We start from the raw sequence: 20,421 nt of genomic DNA, 5'->3' as shown, positions 1-20,421 counted from the left end.
CAAGCTACGTGCTTAACTGAGCTATCCAGTTTAGTAGACCTTGTATTGCGAATTTGTACTTCCATGTACTGTTATGTACTGTCATGTACTGTTCTCATGTCTTACTAAATAAAGTACATCAATCAATCAATCAATCAAAATAGAGTTCAACAAGTCTTACCCAGCATTGTGTTCTTCACTTAGTCTTCATTAGATTATTCAGCCAGCAGAAAGTATGTTTTCCATCTCCACAAATGTTTCTCGATGTCCTTTCCATCAAAAACGTTTTCATCATGTTGTTCGTCTCTGTACTGAAGGACATGGGTGACCAGAAAAGTTGCAGAGCGACTTGTGTCCAGTGGTGTAGAGTAGGCCTAACTAAGTACATTTACTACTCAAGCACTGTACTTAATAACATTTTGAGGTATCTTTACTTTACTAAAGTATTTCCAATTTGCAATACTTTTACTTCTACTCCACTACATCTCAGAGGCAAATATTGTACTTTTAGTCCACTTCAATTATTTGAAAACTTTAGTTACATAGTTACTTTGTAGATTTTGATTATTATTACAAAACTAGCCCTGAAACTAGCCCTGAAACATGTGAACCATGGCTACCCTGAAACATGACTGTCATACCATGTGGACCATGGCTAATAACAAAACATACGTCAACCAATTCAGCCCTATTTAAACTTTGGCTGTTTGCCAAATAGCCAATACTTTTGTACTTTTACTCAAGTAAACTTTGATTACCGGACTTTTACTTGTAACAGAGTATATTTCTGCATTGCGGTATTGATTAGGTTAAATAATTTGACTACTTTTTCCACCACTGCTACTTGTGTCCCTACTAAATCCGTTGCCATGCAACGCTCTACGGAGACTCGCACGGGGACAGTTCAAAAAAGCAAAGTCAAAGACCAAACATTACAGGAGGCGGCCATAGTCCAGTCTGACGTGGAAAGTCGAGGCTCATAATACAATAACTAACAAAATAGTGTCCAAAAGGCTTGAGAAAAGGCTTATAACCGCTGGTTATCAGCGGACACAACAAGATGAGTTTGGACAAAGCAGAGCTCTGCGACTCACTGCTAAACTGGGTAAGTTTGACGTGGCTATAGCTAGCAAACAGTGTTGCCATGTCCGCTTATTATAAGCGACTTTGGGCTTTTCTTTTTGTAAAGTTGCTTGTATATTGCTAGTTGGTGGTTGCGGGTTTTTGGGCTTGTTTCTAAAGTGTAAGTTGCTTGTTTTGGGCTTGTTTCCTATTGTTGTTTAAAACCAGTGGTTCTCAAACATTTTCACGGCAAGCACCCCCATATTAATATGTATTTAATACACAGACCGAGCCCCCCCTCATCTGAAAAAAACGTGCCAGGGATTTGTGTTGTAAAAATGTTCCAAAATGACCTTTTTTGTACTTCAAGATTATTTCCCCCCTTTTTGTTTTGAGATTGGCAACCAAGATACAAGCTCACAACGGTGTGAGCTTGTAGATCTGCTATTTTCATAGACCTGGTTGCTTGTTTCTCTCGCAGAGTCTGGCAACACTGCTAGCGAAGCTAGCTGGCTAATAGTGACTGCAGATGTCAGCAGAGATGGTGGAGAAATACCATCAAATAATGTGTTAAAGTGCATTACATGACTTAAAATATTGAATATATACCTGTAACTTTGACTAGTTGCGTGTAAAGTCGACTGTCATTAAGCCGGGGTGTGTGTATAGTTGGCCAACAGTGCATGAAATTTGCTTTACTTCAGTTTGTTTTTCTTATTTCTGGACACAAAATTGCCGCAATATCAGTACATTTGTCAGTATACAGACACAACACAGTTCAGTTCAAGTGGAGTGACTCATTTATAATGTAATATTATGACTTATTATGCAATTGTTTGCCCAACATACCTCGAGTTCAGACCAAATCCACCTGTTTGCAGTGAGCACTGAATAAATAACCTAACTGTTAAACACAGACTCTACTTTTAAACTGTGGACGTTCTGTTCAATGCGTATTATTATTATGCACACTTTGCAGACGTACTAGTATTATTGCAGCATCTGAAAAACACTGGCCATAATATACCATCATATAAAAGCATTATCCAGCTTTGACTGCTTAGAAACTGTTGTTTAGTCATTAAGAAGATTGGAAGAGATTTTGTCCAAAGCCCTTCAATTGACTCATGTTAACTTCTGACCTTAGGATTAGGTGTTTTCTCTACCACAGGCGTCTAATCACCTTTTGATTAAAGCTCTTGTTTTGAACTTTTAACCTTTTTTATGTAAGACTAATTCCTATTAAGACAGTGCTCTGAGGGACTAGTACTTGGTGGCTGCATATGAACACTAGGTAGCTATCTGTCCTGACTCCTGGGTTGCAACTAAACTAATGTGTCATATACTATATATAGGCCTAATGGGGTTAAAATCTCGTATTCCTTTTATCTACCTTCTCCATTTCTCCAGCTGCAAACGTTCCAGGTGCCTTCCTGTACCAGCAAGAATGATCTAACCAGTGGAGTGGCTGTTGCACATGTTCTACACAGAATGTAAGGGAACAATTTATGCCTGTTAAAAAGTTCATTATTGTATCATTGTGTTCGTGCTTGTATTGTCCAGAGCAAAGCCTCACAAAGTCAAAACACAGGCTTACAATGAACTAACAGTTACCATACCAAGTCTGTTTGCTGTAAGTTGGTTATCTATGGGATTTAGAAGTTTGAATTACTCAATAGTATTATCTATGGAAAACAAAAATCAGGAAAGATTTTAAAATGTATTCATGAAGGATTTGTGCGCTTTGCATTTATAGTCCTCACATTTGAATGGATTGGCCTACTACTGTACTTAAAGCCTAGCCCCCGCTATAGATGAATTTGTGCAAATGGGTACCGTGTTATGCAAATATCCATGTCCATGTCCAAGCCTCAATGACCTTTATACTTTGTGTTGGCGTTTTCTTTTCTTTTTTTAACTCTCAGTACACATATAAGAATGAGAATTGACCCAGCTGGTTTTGAAGGAAACAAAATGTTCCTTTATCTGAAGGTCAGTTTAGTTTGGAGTACAGCGCTCTTCACGTTTGAGTGCGTTCAACTTCACACCAATCTCATTATTCCCATGTGTGCCATATGAGAAAGATGATAATGATGACCTGTCCTAAAGAAATGCCACTGGGCTCAGTGGAATGGAAGCAAACTTCTGTATCTATCACCCTGTAGCCCCCTGTGAGTCCTATATCTACTGTAGATGTCCAGAGATCCTCTTCATCAATGCTGTTTCCTGTGCTCTCATTAACAGAGACCCCTCTTGGTTTAATAAGACATGGCTGGGAATGATCAAGGAGGAGAGCGGGGCCAACTGGCGCCTCAAGGTAATTTGTGAAACGGTAGGATAGGATATAACGGAGTAGTCACTACGGCAACCTGGAGTGACCATGTATCACAGCAAATAACTTTTTTTTTTGTCCAGTTAGACAATAAAGTTAAACTTTATTGTCATGTTTATAGTAATGCAATGAAATACTTATGCTCTGGCTCTCTCTGCCTTAACACAAACACATCCTGAAACCAACAAAGAAATACTACAGATATACATAGATTGTGTACATAATGCACTCGTACTCAACATTATATACACAGTATACAGTACACGATAACATTACGTATTCTACTGCAACAATGTGCATACTACCTACAGAAAGAAACTGTTACTGAGATGGGTTGTGTGTGATTTGATGCTCCGGTAGAATTTGTTTAGATGGAGCTCTGGCGTCCCTATTTGGGGCAGATTTTCAAAAGATTACAAAATATATATATATATATTTTGTAATTCTGTTATAATGGCAAATCTACGATCTCTGAGCTTGTAGAATAGATGATCCTCTTTTGTTCTCTTTGTAGTATGACGAAGTCTATAGAACTGTAATTTATGTTTTTAAGTGGTGAAAATGTTATGTACTAATGGACATGACTAATTTCAGGTCAGCAACTTGAAGAAGATTCTTCAGAGCATGCTGGAGTATTACCATGATGTAAGAGGATTAGAATATCTCATATTTCTACTGTTGGAATTCCCCTCAACCCCCTATTCCTTTCCATTGTACTGACTGCTTTTAATCTAGTCCCGGCACCCAGTGTCCTAATGTCTTCCCTCTCTTCCTCTTGTCACTGATAGGTGCTCGGTCACCAGGTATCGGATGAGCACTTACCAGACGTGAACCTGATTGGCGAGATGGGAGATGTAACGGAGCTGGGAAAACTGGTACAGCTGGTGCTGGGCTGCGCTGTCAGCTGTGAAAAGAAGCAAGGTGCTTAGAGGGCAAGGCCTGTCAGGCCCTTTAAAGCAGTGGTTCTCAAACATTTTTATGTCAAGGAGTCAGGACCCCCAAATAGATATGTATTTACCCCCATCTGATAAGATTTTGTGCCAGGGACCCCCATAAGAGAAGATTTGTGTTGTTAGAAATGTTCTAAATTATTCCAAATTTTTCACAATTCTTCTCAAGATTTGCCAAAAATAGCCGTACAAAACACGTTTAACGAGGTTAAACAGATTTTGATTAACAATAGCGTCACATTTATTTTTCTGAGGATATATAATGGGACATGGACAGAGACTTTAAATTCCTTTAAAGTCTGTCTGGCAAGAGGCAGCCATCCGTGTGATTTAAGATGGGGGGGATTACTGCCCGACCTCCTTCAAAATCATATGACTTGTGGGAAAGTTTCATACTGTATCTGAAAAAGCCTAGTTATCGTGGTCAACAAAATACATAATCAAGAGTAGAGCCCTGTTTATTGATTACATGGATTTTTACAATCCTATATGAATTTTGTATCGATAATGTGAAGAAAGTATATTCAAACACAGTAAAAAGGGGTTGTTCAACAAGCGGTTTATTTGGAATAGGAAGCCTCACTGGTGTATCTCTTTCTATCAAATGTGGGTTTGGCTGTGTCCTAACCTCTCTCTATTGTCCTCTATTCCACACAGAGCAAATCCAGCAGATAATGACTCTGGAGGAATCCGTCCAGCACGTCGTCATGACAGCAATTCAGGAGGTGAGCGAGCCTCTTTCCATTATACTCTCTCTCTCTGTCACACTTTTAGTCACGGTTAATTCATATGAAAATAAATCCTATCCTATAAGCACAGGGCCAAGTCCTTGTGTCTCCGCTCTCTGTGTCTAGCAAACGATATTCTTCAGTGCTTATGCTCATAAACATGCAATAGATCACCTATTGTCTGACAGTAACACTGATCGTGTGATCCTGTTTGAACCCGCTGTTTTCGTGTGTGTGTGTGTTACCATTACAGCTCTTATCCAAAGAGCCTTCCTCCGAACCAGGAAGTCCGGAGACCTACGGGGACTTCGACTACCAGGTGAAACCTGCTCTCTTTTTCCACCCAGTCATTTTTCTCAACACATAACACTTTTGCAGCCCTCCGGTGTACACCGCTCGGCATATCACTTACGCCTGTCTTTTGTTGTCCTCCGTCTCTTCCTTTCACTCCTGTTCACTCCCTCCTTGCTATGCCTACTGTGGATAACTCCACTGTCTCTCATGTCATGTCACTTCTGCAGTCCAGGAAATATTACTTTCTGAGTGAGGAGGCTGGCGAAAAGGAGGACATGAGCCAGCGCTGTCGAGACCTTGAGCATCAGGTGAGCACGGGGAATGTCAAACATGCTTTGGGAATAATGATGACATCAGCCACTCGGCAGTCCACAGTACTTCAAATAGTTTAGAGGCCTAGTTTTGCTGTAGTGTGTCTCTCTGCATGCTAGTTAATGTGTGTGTGTGTGTGCCTGCAGGACTGTGCTCTGGCCCATATTGCTTAGCTTTGCTGAGATGGGTTTGTTTTGCTATGACAGTGTGTTGTGTTAACCATGCTTATTTTTGTGCCCCCGACTGATAAGGGATGTTATTGATAGTTTTCTAACATCATGATGACATTGAACTGACTCGATGACATTGAACTGACTCACTTCTCTTGGGAGCATGGGGTCACATGAGTCACTAATAAATAAACATCAATATTGCGCTCAACCCACCTATTTGTTCTTTCACTTGGAGCACATGTTAAAAATTAGCAATTTGTGTTGTTTTTGTAATGCGATTAACTTGGACTGGTCCTAAAGCATGCAATCTGTCCTTAAAGTTCAGTGAAGGGTATTGCTGTACTCAAACAGGAGAGATGGCCTGCTGGTAAGTATATACTCACCTTTTTGTAATATGAATGACAGCTTGCCTAACTGCAACCTCACATGTGACCGCAACATGTATCGAAGCCCATCCGCAATCACAGAGCTCACTCAACATCCTCTGTCCATCTAAATCTCTCCACCTCAGTCAGTTCAGCCTACATCATCCACCTACATTCATAATGGAATGTTCTACAACCTTGTAACTTTAACCAGTGTCATTGGGGGTCCTAAATGGACCTTTAGTACAGTGTGTGTGTTCCTCCCATCTATGCTGCAATGGCATCGTCCTGACCTCAGGGGAATGCTAACAACTGCACCATTGACAATGTTCCATCTGCCTGAGACCACAGCATACCAGCTGACTAACCGGCCTTTGACAATTTGCGCATGTGAACTGGCAAAAAACATCTGATGCATGTATTTTCTGAATGCGTCTTATGTACAAAGTGATGAATTTGTCGCTGTAAGTTTCTCTCTCTCTTCTCTTGTGAACGTAACCTGTCAGTTTGCTGTTCAGCATTTTCTGTAGGACGCGTGAGGTTTCTTTTTGCCTGACCAAGTTCAGTGTTCTGAAGAAATGTGCGAGCCTCTTTGTCAAGACACGGCACTTTATACTTTTCCAACTTCGAGGATCTGTTTGTTCTTCATCTGCACCTTGCCCCGTCTTTCTTTCTCTTTTTGTTTTGTGCCACTCTGTGCGTTTGCCGTCTCCTAGCTGCTAAATCTGTCCCCACCCCTCAGCACTTGCTTTACACCTCTCTCACCCTGTCTTCCTCTCCTCTTCTGTGGCTTCTTGTCGTCTTATCTGCTCAGTTGTCACTAGCCCTGGAGGAGAGGTCATCCCTGCAGGTCGAGACACGCTCGCTGAAGGAGAGACTCACTCGCTCGGACTCCCTGGACGGCACCACTGCCATCACGGGCAAGAAGCTCCTGCTGCTTCAGAGCCAGATGGAGCAACTTCAGGAGGAGAATTACAGGTCATTAATAGACTTTTTAGGGCGAGACGTACAGTACTCACAGGGGGCCTCAGACTGTGTGTAATGTACATTGGGAAATACGTGTGGCAAGATACAAATGTAGATAAAGTGTGGGTAAATGCTAGAGGATATGGATATGCGCACTTTCTATGACTCTGCAATGACATGCAGACGAATTTACATTGACTTGATATTTTCTGGCATATAAGAAGTTCACAAAAACTGAATGTAGTCATCTAATAACTTGTATCTTACAGTGGACCTACTGTAAGGTTACATAATCTGTTGCTTCATAAAGGGTTCTCACAGGCATAGAAAAGTCAGTCAAATTGGAAATGCATTTTACAGGCCCTGGAACAGTTATGGGAAGTTTTGGAAGTAAGGTTTTGAAAGTCATAAAAAAAATGTAATGGACACAGAATCATGGGTGTGAAGTTCAAGCCGCACATTAACTAGTGTTGCAGTACAATGCATATTTTCAGTGCTAGCTCTCAGAAAATTAGTTTCTTCTGGTCTTGGAAATTAAGTTAGACGGTTATTTAGAAGTCATTGCAATGCATTGACGGGGTGTTTCCTCAGACTGGAGACCAACCGGGATGATGTGCGGGTACGAGGGGACATTCTGGAGCGCGAGGTGTGTGAGCTGCGCCACCGTAACGAAGAGCTAACCAGCCTCGCTCAGGAAGCCCAGACCCTCAAAGACGAAATGGACATCCTCAGGTGAGTCCAACCCAAGACAGGAATAGCAAGACTTGCCATCTCTGGTTTACTTCCCGTATCTGCGTGAAGTAGGCGGACGCCTTTTTTAGGAGACTGGAAGCGGGTATTAATCCCAATTCAGTGAACGTGAACACCGTTGGTTCCGCTTCTGAACCATTCTTTAGCCCCATGGTCACTGAACAAAATATTGGACCCGATCGTCACAAGCTACACCATCCTCCCAAGATTTTTATACTGAAATGGCTTTTTTCAGAGAGACGAATCGGGAGAAAATCAACTTTATTATCAACCTTTCTCTGTTCGACTAACACACTCTCGTGGGATCTAGCACCAGTAAACACAGGACGTTCGTGAGATTTTCTGTCAGACGCTGGAGCCCACGGGATGATGCCCACTTAGGAGACCATTTGTAGAATTGGTGTACCATTTCGCGTCTATTGGCTACAATTGGGATGGCGGATCTTCATAAATTAACCACCTTTGGTCCAACTGACCATATTCCCACAGCGGCCATTTTGCTATTGCATCATACTCAGCGGTCGGGGTTCGCACACAGCCTCTCATATTGAGAATAGTGATCTAGTATGGTGATCTCAATTACTTTTGCGCACAGATTTAATGCCTGGCATGCAAAAAACAATACTTGTGTACTGTATCCTATCATACATTAGACAAAAGTCCCAGCTTCCGTCCGCATTCATTTCCCCTCGCCACTAATTTCATTGTTTCGGACTAAACACAACAACAACATATCACATGTCACTACAAGACGAGCCACAACGGGTGGCGTAGGCTACTTTTCATTGCTCACTACACATGTGCCTCCTCGGAGCATAATTAATTGCTCCCAGCACAAACTGACCACATTACAGGGACACCCTTTCGTTCCCTTTAGCGTGGGCACCGCCGACCGAAACCAAAGCACCCCGAGCCAACACGACGCGGCCGCCATTGAAATCTCTCCAGCTCCACAACAACAGACGCGAGCCCTTCGCTTCAACCCCCGCTCTTCCTAACCTTTGCTCATGTCTCTGTCCCACCACACTCACGCTAATACGTCCTTCATTTTTGTGGCATGCACACCCTAAACAATACACTATTAGTTACCCGCGGCAGCGCCTACGCGCCTCTAACAGTCACCCGAACCGACTCGCCAGTCAGTCAGGATGCCAGGTTGGAAAAACAAAAAACCAAAACAAGCGCCAGAAACAAGCAAGCAGGTTCATGAAAAAACAAAAGCCACAGGGAGCAAGACGGTGGATCTATATGGGGTCTGAAGGGCGATGTTTCGAGCGGCTCCCAAGGCTCCCAGGGGTTCCGCGAGGGGGTCCGTGGACGCCCAGGGGGGAAATATAAGGCTCAGTTATTGCTTTTATAATGATAATGAATGTTAATGGTTAATTCAACGCCTTAATCAATAATAGCGGATCAGCATTCTTGCTCCAACACACTTGTATAAATGGCATCCCACAAGGAATACTAGACTGCCATCATGCCTGTAGCAACAGCTGGGGATTTACCTGTATACTGTGTCAGCCCATATTTCTGACTTCTCACTGTGTACTGTACGTCACAATGATCCGTGTTGATACGTTGGATTTTGTGTATAGATATTGACTTACAGCCAGCTTAGCTAATATTATTGTTTAAGAAGAGGACAAATCCCAGAGGAGACGTTCTATTTAACTACCAGTCAAATGCAACACCTCCCACGCTCTCGCTCTCTATCTCTGTTAATGTCTCTCCATGGTCTCTCCCTCCAGGCACTCGTCGGACCGGGTGAGCCGGCTGGAGGCGCTGGTGGAGACATACAAGCGCAAGCTGGAGGACCTGGGAGACCTACGCAGGCAAGTGCGCCTCCTGGAGGAGCGCAATACAGTGTTCATGCAGCGCACGTGTGAGCTGGAGGAGGAGCTACGCAGGGCAAACGCTGTGCGCAGCCAGCTGGACACCTACAAGAGACAGGTGGGCACTTTTGTACATGTTTTTGTTATATATGGACATGTGTATTATATCATTGTACTATATATTTCAATGCCACCACAGTGAAGCCAAAGGTGCTTTTGTGGACATTATTACCTTTGCCAATGGAGTTAGATCTGGGTTATGTTTTCACCCCATTGTGTTTGGTTGTCTGTTAACAAAATAACTGAAGAATGGATGGCAGATATTCATGAAACTTGAGTGAGTAGGCTGCCCCTAACGGTGATTAAGTTTTGAGTGTCAAAAGTCCGGAAACTTGGTGGGAATGATCAATAGGCTGCCCAGGAGAAATGTTCACTATTGGGCTAAAAAGGTCAAGCTCACAATCAAGCTAAATTTGGGTAGATTTCCGTGAAAGTTGGGAGTGATCAATAGGCTGTCCCAAGAGATATTTAACTTTGTTAACGGTCAAGGTCAGAATTAAGGCCAAAGTACATAATCGCTCATCTCTGTGAATGATATATCTTGACAATTGGCAGATATACAGTATGCACTCCACTGTGCAATGCTTCTAGTAGTCTGTTTGTTCTTTTCTTGGCTGGAGGGAGGAACAGAGGGAAAGAAGGAGAATTATTGAAGTTATTGCAACCGATTCATCATTTACTGTATGAGTGTCTAAGAAAGACAGTGAGACACTTGTGCAGAGGTGTAAGAATCAACTTTGTCACACTATAGGTTTATATGTAAATAAAGAAGTGGGTGAAATGTAGTTTTTTTCCCCCCGACTCTAGGTATTTAGCAAGTTGTATTTATTTAATTCATAATTGGCTTCACTCACAGGTACACGACCTTCATACCAAGCACTCTGCAGAGGCCATGAAAGCCGAGAAGTGGCAGTTTGAGTTCAAGAATGTTCTCGACAAGCACAATGCCTTGTTAAAGGAGAAAGAGGTGAGTTGGTCAACTGTGTGATGACTCACTTGACGGGGAACGATTAAGGGACGCTGAGAGTCACAAAATATCAAGCACTTAACAGCTATACTTCATCAGTACTGGACATCTGCATGGATTTGAGTAGTCCAATATGTTAATAGCTTGTTTCATTTTTTTTTAAGCATTTCTGACATTTTCGGAAAACTTATTTTTTTTTGCCTATAATGATGTGCCCAAAATAAGGACCCCAGGTTGATATTGGTTAAAAAAGTTTTTACCACAGGCCAACATTTACTTATGACTACTATGTGAGAACCGCTACTGAAAGGGTCTAAGCAGAAGTACAGGAAGAGACGCCCAAGGAAGTTGCGTTGATGCTGTGCAGAATAGATCTGTAAGATAGAAATGACACAGTAAGATAGAAATGTCAAAGCTGATGTAAGTGCGTCATGATGTGTTGTTTTTTTCCAGCGTTTGATCTCAGAGAGGGAAACCCTTCGTGAGACCAATGATGAACTGAGGTGTGCACAGGTCCAACAGCAGTGTCTTGGTGAAGCAGGTCAGCCATTATGGACAGAAACAACCACATCAACTTTGAAGTCACAACTTTGAAGTGATTTTGCACATTGCTCGTCTCCTAACTGAACTTTGGCTTCTCAGTTCAGTCCCAACAGCAGCCAATCTGACAACTCGTCTGTTTTCCTCTCCGCAGGAAGCAAGTGTGATAACGCCGGTACTGCAGGAAATCTAGCGGCAGAGATGATGCCCACAGAGTTCAAGTACGTCTCCCTAGTAATTTTTCAGTGTGTATTCGTGCCTCTACGTTGTACAACGGCAAACAGCATGGTGGCATTAGGCATGACCAATGAGATTTCTCCATCGCGATGCCTATAATAGAAACAAGATGTCGAAATCACTCACCCACTCCTGGCCTATATATTCATTTATTCTGTAGTCTGTGTGACAAATTGCTTCGATGTGACGGCACTGGCACTGCAGATTATTTTTAGAACGAGAATGCGCAATTGGCTCCGAAAATAGAGACAAATGGCACTGCTATGTTTTTGGCCCCGGAGAAGGGGGGGTGGGGCTCAGCTCAACACAACGCAGACCCTATTGCCTTTTGGCCATCCAACCTCAACCTCCCACTGCTCCTGGTTCCCTTTTCTCATGCGTTGTACCTGATTTATACTTGCTCGCCGGTGTCAAAAATAAAAAAATAGATCTACATGCCTGCAATTTGACACGCTGTGGCTTGTAGATCTACTATGTTCAGCGCATGAGTCGTACGACAGAGCATAAATTCAGTTTCTTGTGTTATTGTTTTTCCCCCCCAAATGTTTCCTCTCTCTTTCTTCCTCATCATCCGGTTGTGTGCGTCTCTTCATCCACAGGGAGACGGTGGTGCGTCTGCAGAGTGAGAACAAGATGCTGTGCGTCCAGGAGGTGACCTACCGAGAGAGGCTGGCCCAGGCGCAGGTCCAGCTGGAGGAAGCCCAGCGGAACGAGAACGCACTGGAAACCCAGAACAGGTAGAGACGAGTGCAGCTGCTGCTGCTGCTGGTTGTTAGGATGGGTACCGTTGTTTAACCCATTGAGACCTGAAGCCGATTCTACATGTCTCCTAAATACCAACAGTTTTCTGAAAAACGTGTGTTTCTATATCAGTGTTGCTCAATCTTTTTCATGTCAAGGACTCCCAAAATGATATGTATTTGGCCGTGGACCCCCATCAAAATATGTTGTTCCAGGGACCCCCCAGAAGCAAAGATTTGAGTTAAAAATGTTCGCTTTAAAAATATATTATTCAAAGATTTTCACACATTTTCACGATTTTTCAAAAATAGCCCAAAGTGTAAAATAATGCTTTTTAGCTCAAATCTAAAAATGACAGTTCCAGGTCTTAATGGGTTAATTATCATGTTGGGTGTTGTTGCTTTTTTCTTTTTGTAGGTCAGCACATTGTCGTGTGGGCGCGAGAGAGCGCACGTGTCCCCGAACATTAAGACCTGGTTGTGGCTTGTTAATTTCTCACATTTGGCTGATGATGGTAGAAGTGCTCGAGCTTAAATGTCAGCTCACCCTCTGGACTGTGTGTGTATCTGTGTGTGGGCTGCAATGGGAGGACGTACAGCAGAAGGCCAGATTGTCCCTTGGTTTCGTGTGTGTGTTTACAGCACATGCCTGTGGGCATGTGGACATGTGGGTGGACTGTGTACGTGCATGCATGTTGCACACAAGCCCATGGTGTGGGAGGCATTTTGAGCAGCAGAAACGGGAGGAATGGAGAGATGCTGTGAAATAGATGAACATCGCCCTGCAGCAGATGTACAAGGATTATATGACCTCTGCCTCAGTTTCCAACAGGATATCTTTCTTTTCCCTCTCTCCTATAATCCCTCTCTTTCACGCCCCACCCCCCATCTACCTTGCACATTATCTTTACTTGTCACGGTTTTCCCTGGCTCCCTTCTGTTTGTGTTTGTCTTTTATCCTCTACGACTCTCACGTACGCACACATTCACAAGCCTTGTCTTGTCATCCAGGTTGAACCAGCAGCAGATGACGGAGCTGCGAGCCCAGGTGGAGGAGCTCCAGAAGGCTCTTCAGGAGCAGGGCAGCAAGACGGAGGATGTGAGTGGAGGGAGGGATGAACCGGCTGACCTGAACCCCAAACGCAGTCCTTTAATCACTGGCCACAGTATTCTCTAAAATCAAGCTGGTAGAATATTGCTGGTAGCGATACTAGGAAAAAACTAAACTGACCTCGAGCCTGGTGATCAATGACCCCACGTTGGTATCACCCATTAGACTCAAATCATGTTTAGGATGCTGTGCCTAATATTTGTTTGCACTCATGTACAAGTCAGTGATGCACATGGATGCATGGTCTCCAAGTACTGTAGGTGACATGTAGGTGAAATGTTCTGTGATGCTTTTGCAATCCTTGAAAATCAAAGGGTTACATCAACCGGTATTCACAGTTAATAACTGGTGCTTCTTCATACATATATTTGGTGCTTATAATAACCTAATACGAACCTGAGTAATGATTAATGAAAATCAATATATATGGAAAATATATACATTTCAGCTGGCACAGTAAATCCTGTTGCCACTGTATACATTGAACAGCAGGCCTTTTCGCTGAAAGCTCTTGGTCCTCAAGGATTGCAATGCAGCTCTCCTCCTACTCTGGGTGCTCTTGTGTGGGATATGTAACCCATGTTTGCTGTGGTGATTCATCGTTAACGCCTGCCCCTCTCTGTCTGTCTGTCTCTCTCCGCCTGCCCCCCTCCCCATCGGCCGACACTGCCAAAATCAGGCCATCGTAAGTACGGCCCACCCTCGGTGCACCTGGTCTATGATTTGACTCTTGACAGCTTGCGTTTTTGTAGTTGGTGCACGTGCATGCACTTGATTTCATTCCAGTACAGCATATGACCCACATTTTCATGTATTGGTAAATTATTCTCTTTTCATTTTTTTTAGTCATCCTTATTGAAGAAAAAGCTGGAGGAGCACTTGTAAGTACTGTACAGCCTGCTTATACCATCCGTTAAAAACAACCTGTATGATCCATGAGAAGCACAATGTTCTCCTTCTGTGGTCCTTCCAGGGAGAAGCTCCACGAGGCCCACTCCGACCTCCAGAAGAAGAGGGAGGTTATTGATGACCTAGAACCCAAAGTGGACGGCAACAGTAAGGAATCCCCAGAGCTGTCTCTAAGCAGCTTCTGTTCACATTTAACATCTCCATCCTCCTACTGCTTATGGTTTCATCCAAACACCCATATGTGTATGTTAGGAGATGAGCCAAAACCCTGAGACACACAGGTTCAGCTGTTGGTTGGTTAATGTTAACTTGTAGTTAACATAGGCTATCTACTTTAGCTATCATCAACCAGTTGACTTTAACATTGGCTAACAATAGCTGGCTAACAATACTAGAGATGTCTACAATTGTACTTTTTTCTCATCATCATAAACTTAAGCAAACACTTATAGCAAGGTATCACTCCTCTGTGGAGTGATGCCCACATTGGAATGATCCAATGAGGGGAACAGAAGTTCATAGGAGTTGAAACATTCACTGTTAATGTAGTCAGTTTGAAACCGACTACCAACTGTCATTGTGTCAATTCACCAATGCAAATTTCTGCACAGCTTCTAATAAGTCAAGTAGAATAAATTGATACTGATTTGTTGCTCGTCTGATTTGTTGTCTTGTCTCTCCCCCCCCTCCCGACTCTCTTTCTTCCTCTCTCTCTCTGTCTGTCTGTCTGTCGCTCCTTCTCCTCTCATCTCAGTGGCAAAGAAGATTGATGAGCTCCAGGAGATCTTGAAGAAGAAAGACGAGGACATGAAGCACATGGAGGACCGTTACAAGCGCTACATGGAGAAGGCCAAGACGGTGGGTCGTCCTGGACTAATCCTGTTTTTAGTTCCATGTAATTAAATGTTTGTTCCCAACCTACTCTTATTCTGAAGGATCATCCAGTATTCAACATTGACCAGTAGTAGTAGTTTTATACAACATGGTGCACAATATTTAGATATCCATCCATGGCAGGTCTGACTAATACCTAGACTTAAAGGTAGGGTAAGTGATTTACTTTGGTTAAATAAGTGTTAAATAGCTCTATATTCTGATAGTACTCATTGCTATAGAGTGTTTGTTCAGTAAAAGGAGTCTCCCATGTCTCTCCAGCTCTTTATTAAACAGAAAATGCATTTTCAGTGCTCTCTCCAGATTGGTTTAAATTCACCTACCTGAACATGTACTTTATTCTGTTTACTAAAGAGCTGGAGATACCCCTGTGACCGAACAAACGCTCTGTAGCAATGATTACTATCAGAACTTTAACCTTTTAACAAAGAAAATATGTTGTACGTCATTGAAGATGTTGTCTTTCCTCTGTACAGGTGATCAAAACTTTGGACCCCAAACAGCAGCCCCCTAAGCTGAGTCCTGACATTCAGGCCCTGAAGAACCAGCTGACGGAGCGAGAAAGGAGAATCCACCACTTAGAGGTACACTGTGCGTGTGTGTGTGTGTGTGTGTGTGTGTGTGTGTGTGTGTGTGTGTGTGTGTGTGTGTGTTTTAAAGGAGTATATATTTTTTCAAGCTTATCTCCAATTATTTACTGTATTAAGTGCGTACAAAAAGCACCAGCTATACTCTGGAACTTTGTAATGCCAGAATTGCAATCACGGGTTGAAAATGCAGCCACATATTTCATGACAAGCTTTCACCCCAACTGATACAGATTGGCAAAACGCCAGAGTGCTCCTTTTAAAAGGTTTGATTGGATTGTTTTAATGGTGATATTTCGCACGGCTCCTTCATGCATGATATCCTGTTGGTTTGTGTGTGTTTATTCAGCATGACTATGAGAAGAGCAGGGCCAGACATGACCAAGAGGAGAAACTCATCATTAGTGCCTGGTACAACATGGTGAGTGTGTGTGTGTGTGTGTGTGTGTGTGTGTATATGTATATATTTATATATGGATGTTAAAGCGACACTAGCAAGACCATGTATATAATAAGCACGCTCTGCACTGGACGAGGTATCTTGCCAGTTGTTTTGACACCTGCCTGCGCATCGCTGCGTTGCATTATTCTGAACACGTCCGTCTCTCTCCACTCCTTGTTTCAGGGAATGGCCCTGCATCAGAAAGTGGCCGGGGAGCGTGTGACTTCCTCCAACCAGGCCATGTCCTTTCTGGCTCAGCAGAGACAGTCCACCAACGCCAGGAGAGGTCTGACACGCCCCCAGCCCAGATAAGACTCCATAAACAGAGGACGACTGGGTGAGAGTGTAAAGAAAAAGAATATGCTGGAAGGGAGAGTTTCTGTCCAACTCCCAATCACCTTGCCTTAATGCCTTTTTGAGGAAAGCCTCAAATGTTTCCCACTTCTGCCCCCTACTGGCTCTCAACAATATGAGTTTTGTTTCCTCTGGGAGTCCCAGAGAACCAGAGGTACTACTGCTGTTTTATAAAACTCAAAGGTTTCCTTTTGAACTGAGAGGAAACGACTTTGTGGAAGGAACTGAAGAGTTTGTAAAGAAGATGATGTCTTTGTTCCATGTCCTCTCAAACGTCTGGACTTTTTCCTTTTTGTATATAGCTTTTTATGTCTTTTATGGTATAGAATGGTGTGACTCAGTGCTTGGGGTTCTCTGTTCCAATACTGCTTGCGTCTTTTTGCTGGAATTACAGAGAAACTGTAATGTGTAACTGTGAGGAAATGAGCCTTGTGAAGCTACACAGATGTACCCAATACCTCTCACATACAGACGGAACAAAGACCCCTCAGTCAGTAACAATCTCATTTTTCTTTTTTTAATCCATTTCTTTTGGAGTTTTTCCTTAAAGCTACTGTTTGGTTGTTTTTGGTTTCTCACTGGTTGATGTTTTGCTAATTGAAGAACCTTAAGAATATGGGAAGAAGATATAGATGAGATGTGAAGTGGCTTTTGTCTTGTTTCCGTTTGATTCACTTAAATCTCACCTTAATTTTCCACATTTATCATTTACACTGCATTCACCAAAGCACTTTACTGTACAAACAGTGGTTCTGTTTCAGTGCCTCACAGAAAGACCTCAGAATATCCCCCTCAGTGATTACAACAACTCTGAAATAACAATTAGTACTCATAAAGAACGCAATTCTGTTTGGAAATTAGTTAATTAAGCTTAAACTCCCCTCACCACATGAATTTATCTTTTCAGAGATATGGTGAGTCAAATAAACCAATATGGAAAATTGTGTCCATACAGGTACTGTATCACACCTAATACATTTTTCCATATTCCATATACACTGAGAGACTTTGCCAGCAATGTCTCTCATTGAAGTAATGATAAAATATCGGATGGCCCTATGAATTTAATACTTTTATTTATTTTATTCCTCCCAAAGATTAGAAAAGTTTTTTGTTTTTTTCCATAGTTGTGTGTAGGGCCTAATTGCACTCACCACTTTCTATGCTGTCGGATTTTAATGTATTTAAATATCTACGTTACAATCTTTGTTGACAGGCAACAGCCTTCAGCTTGTTGTTCTCCATAATAACATGTATTCATTCTCAGCTCAACATAAAAACTGAAACTTCCCCCAGTGGAAGTCATTGGTGATACGTATATGCAGTTGCTCAGTTGAACTGGAGGAAAATGTTTCCTTTGCAATACACTGGATTAGACCTGGTGCTTGACTTGAGCTCTGGTGTCCCTATTTTGGGCATGTCATTTATAGGAGAAATTACTAAAAGAAAATTTAAATATATTTCTGAAAATTGCCAATATGCAAGCTCACAACCTGTCGCATCGCAACACGTTCTGAGTTTTAGATCGGCTGTTTTCAGCTATTCACCAAACGACTAAGTGTATGGGGCTTAAGTGGATAAAGCCAACAGGGTTTTGGTTTGTGATTGTTGGATTGGGAGTGAATCAAGTTTTGGCCTGATATCTAATTTGATTGTGTGATAGACAGCACCTTATGTACTATAGACACTACATGTAGCGTATTTTATGATTAATCAGCTGTCCCCTTCTCCAGATGTGCTATACTGTAGTAGTCTGTGATGTCTACTGTATTAGAACTGCTTTTTTGTGACTTGTACTTGACCCCCTGTGAATACGTATGTCGTGATCTGTACAAAACTGAAAAACTACAATGCATGTACACTTAATTGTTCCAGTCTGCTCTTGTTTGTTTGTTTGTTTGTTTGAGAGTAGAAGGTTATATTGTATTTTTAGGTCTTTATGTTTTCACTGTACTTATATTTGCATGGTTTTATGGGGTTTTGATGTTTGTTTCAAGGTTAGACGTCTTCATGGTTATGTAACATTATGGTCTTGTAGATTATGGCATACATGCATACAAAAAAGGGGTTTGGAACAAGTTGTAGATTTGTAGTCCTGACTTTTGTTGTCTTTTTTGCACTACAAATAAATGGGGACATAAGATAAGTCAGTGTCTGGTCTCATGTTTTCAGACTCGCATGATTAAAAGAAAATATCTGACCAACTTTATACCAATGAACTCTTTTGAACCCCTTTGCCTATATGTTCTGTAAAACGTATTTGCCAAGCCTTTAGGAGGACAAACACTCTTGTTTTAATGTTTGATATATCTCTCTCTCACACTCACTCTCAATTAAAAGCCCTAAATCTGTTATATGAAAAGGGCTTGGAAAATGTGTTTTCTTCTGGCAAAACTGACCATGGTAAAAGAATATGGTCATAATTCTTTACTTTTTAAAATAAAGGCATGGTTAGTATCTTGTTAGTATCATGTCAGTCCTGGTCAGTATCATGGTGTTACGACCCGGCCAAGGGGTCACCAGGTGCAAGTTTAAATTCCAAATTGCAGTGATTTATTGTAATTTATTTGAAACATGGGTAATTTACCTCAGGGTGGGCCCCTGGACATAAACTACATACAGGTATCTAACCAATTATATAACCTGAAGAAAAAGAGGGAACCAACTGATAAGAAAACTAAGGCCACCCACCCAGTACCAGGGCTATATACTAATAGTCAGGGGATTTAAAAATCCTTACCAAAAAAAATCTTCACCAATGTGTTTGTAAAGGTGTCTAGTAACACATCTCACAAAGACTGAAATGCAGTCCCCCTAGGAGAACTTGACAGCTCCTTAAAGTTGGGGTACCCACCATGACCTTGGTTAAAAAAAAATCCCCCAAAAAAATCAAAATTTTATTCTGTTTTAAGTAGCATGTGAGGTGTCAAAATAGGGTGTTTTTATGATTCTGAATCCATTGCAATCATTTGTTTTGCACCAAAACCACTCCTTGGGCTAAAAACAGCCCAATCTCAATGGGCTTTTTACACAAAAAGTATACCTGGAAATGGATGGCTATGGCTGAATCATAAAAACACCCTAGTTTGACCCTTTACATGCTACTTAAAACAGATTTTTTTTTTTTTTTTTTTTTTTTTTTAACCAAGGTTATGGTGGGTACCCCAACTTTAAGGAGCTGTCAAAAATTCTCCTAGGGGAACTGCATTTCAGTCTTTGTGAGATGTGTTACTAGACACCTTTACAAACACATTGGTGAAGATTTCTTTTGGTAAGGAATTTATTCCAAGATTGGAAAATATTCTGCTAATATCCCCTGACTATAACCCATGTTAACCCAAATCTAAAATGCTGACAAACACGGACCCAGAGCTGGTGTGGTTGAAGGCTGGCCAGGAGGATGACAGCTGTGGCTGTGGCACCATCTATGCTGGAGACAACCAGCTTTATCCCATTTAATCCGGGAACGCATCTGTGTCATCTTAGATTTGAGTTATAATCATTATTTTATACTTTGGCTATTGAAAAATAGCAGATATACAAGCTCATCGCGTGGCACCGAGTGCTATGAGCTTGTAGATCTGCTGATTTTTTTTATTGTGAAAATTTGTGCAAATCTTTGAAAATATATTTTGAAAGCGAACATTTGTAACTCAAATCTTTGCTTCTGGGGGGTCCCTGGAACAAAATATTTTGAGATGGGAGGGGGGGTCCACAGCCAAATACATATAATTTTGACAGTTGAAAGTTTGAGTACCACTGATAACCAACTGTTAGAATTTAGAAGATATTAGAAGATATATGTAGAATCGGTCTCGGGTCTTAATGGATTAAATTTGT

General features: G+C 41.9%; 1 protein-coding gene across 2 annotated transcripts; it reads left to right on the top strand.

The window, feature by feature from the left end:
* Window positions 1-905: 905 nt before the first annotated feature.
* Window positions 906-18,727, top strand: hook2 (hook microtubule-tethering protein 2). Of its 2 annotated transcripts, XM_084072809.1 has the most exons (22): window positions 906-1,084; window positions 2,452-2,534; window positions 3,286-3,358; window positions 3,968-4,018; window positions 4,162-4,294; window positions 4,981-5,048; window positions 5,305-5,370; window positions 5,573-5,653; window positions 7,010-7,173; window positions 7,753-7,893; window positions 9,657-9,858; window positions 10,657-10,767; window positions 11,221-11,308; window positions 11,462-11,528; window positions 12,144-12,281; window positions 13,296-13,383; window positions 14,242-14,276; window positions 14,369-14,451; window positions 15,059-15,162; window positions 15,675-15,782; window positions 16,135-16,206; window positions 16,411-18,727. In XM_084072809.1, the coding sequence occupies exons 1-22, from the start codon at window positions 1,040-1,042 to the stop codon at window positions 16,537-16,539; spliced, it is 2,130 nt and encodes a 709-aa protein (XP_083928935.1). In that variant the 5' UTR covers window positions 906-1,039; the 3' UTR covers window positions 16,540-18,727. The 2 variants fall into 2 exon arrangements, with proteins under 2 accessions (XP_083928935.1, XP_083928936.1); XM_084072810.1 differs by lacking the exon at window positions 5,573-5,653.
* The last annotated feature ends 1,694 nt before the right edge of the window (window positions 18,728-20,421 follow it).

Source organism: Gymnoscopelus microlampas, assembly GCF_963454915.1.
Source record: "Gymnoscopelus microlampas genome assembly, chromosome: 11".
NCBI classification, from domain to species: Eukaryota; Metazoa; Chordata; class Actinopteri; order Myctophiformes; family Myctophidae; genus Gymnoscopelus; species Gymnoscopelus microlampas.
This window is presented reverse-complemented; position numbering and strand designations above follow the sequence as displayed.

Coding starts and splice junctions, on each gene's coding strand:
- hook2 (XM_084072809.1), top strand. CDS start 1,040: ATGAGTTTGGACAAAGCAGAGCTCTGCGACTCACTGCTAAACTGG. Junction 4,295..4,980: donor CAGCTGTGAAAAGAAGCAAG/GTGCTTAGAGGG, acceptor TATTCCACACAG/AGCAAATCCAGCAGATAATG. Junction 5,371..5,572: donor ACGGGGACTTCGACTACCAG/GTGAAACCTGCT, acceptor TCACTTCTGCAG/TCCAGGAAATATTACTTTCT.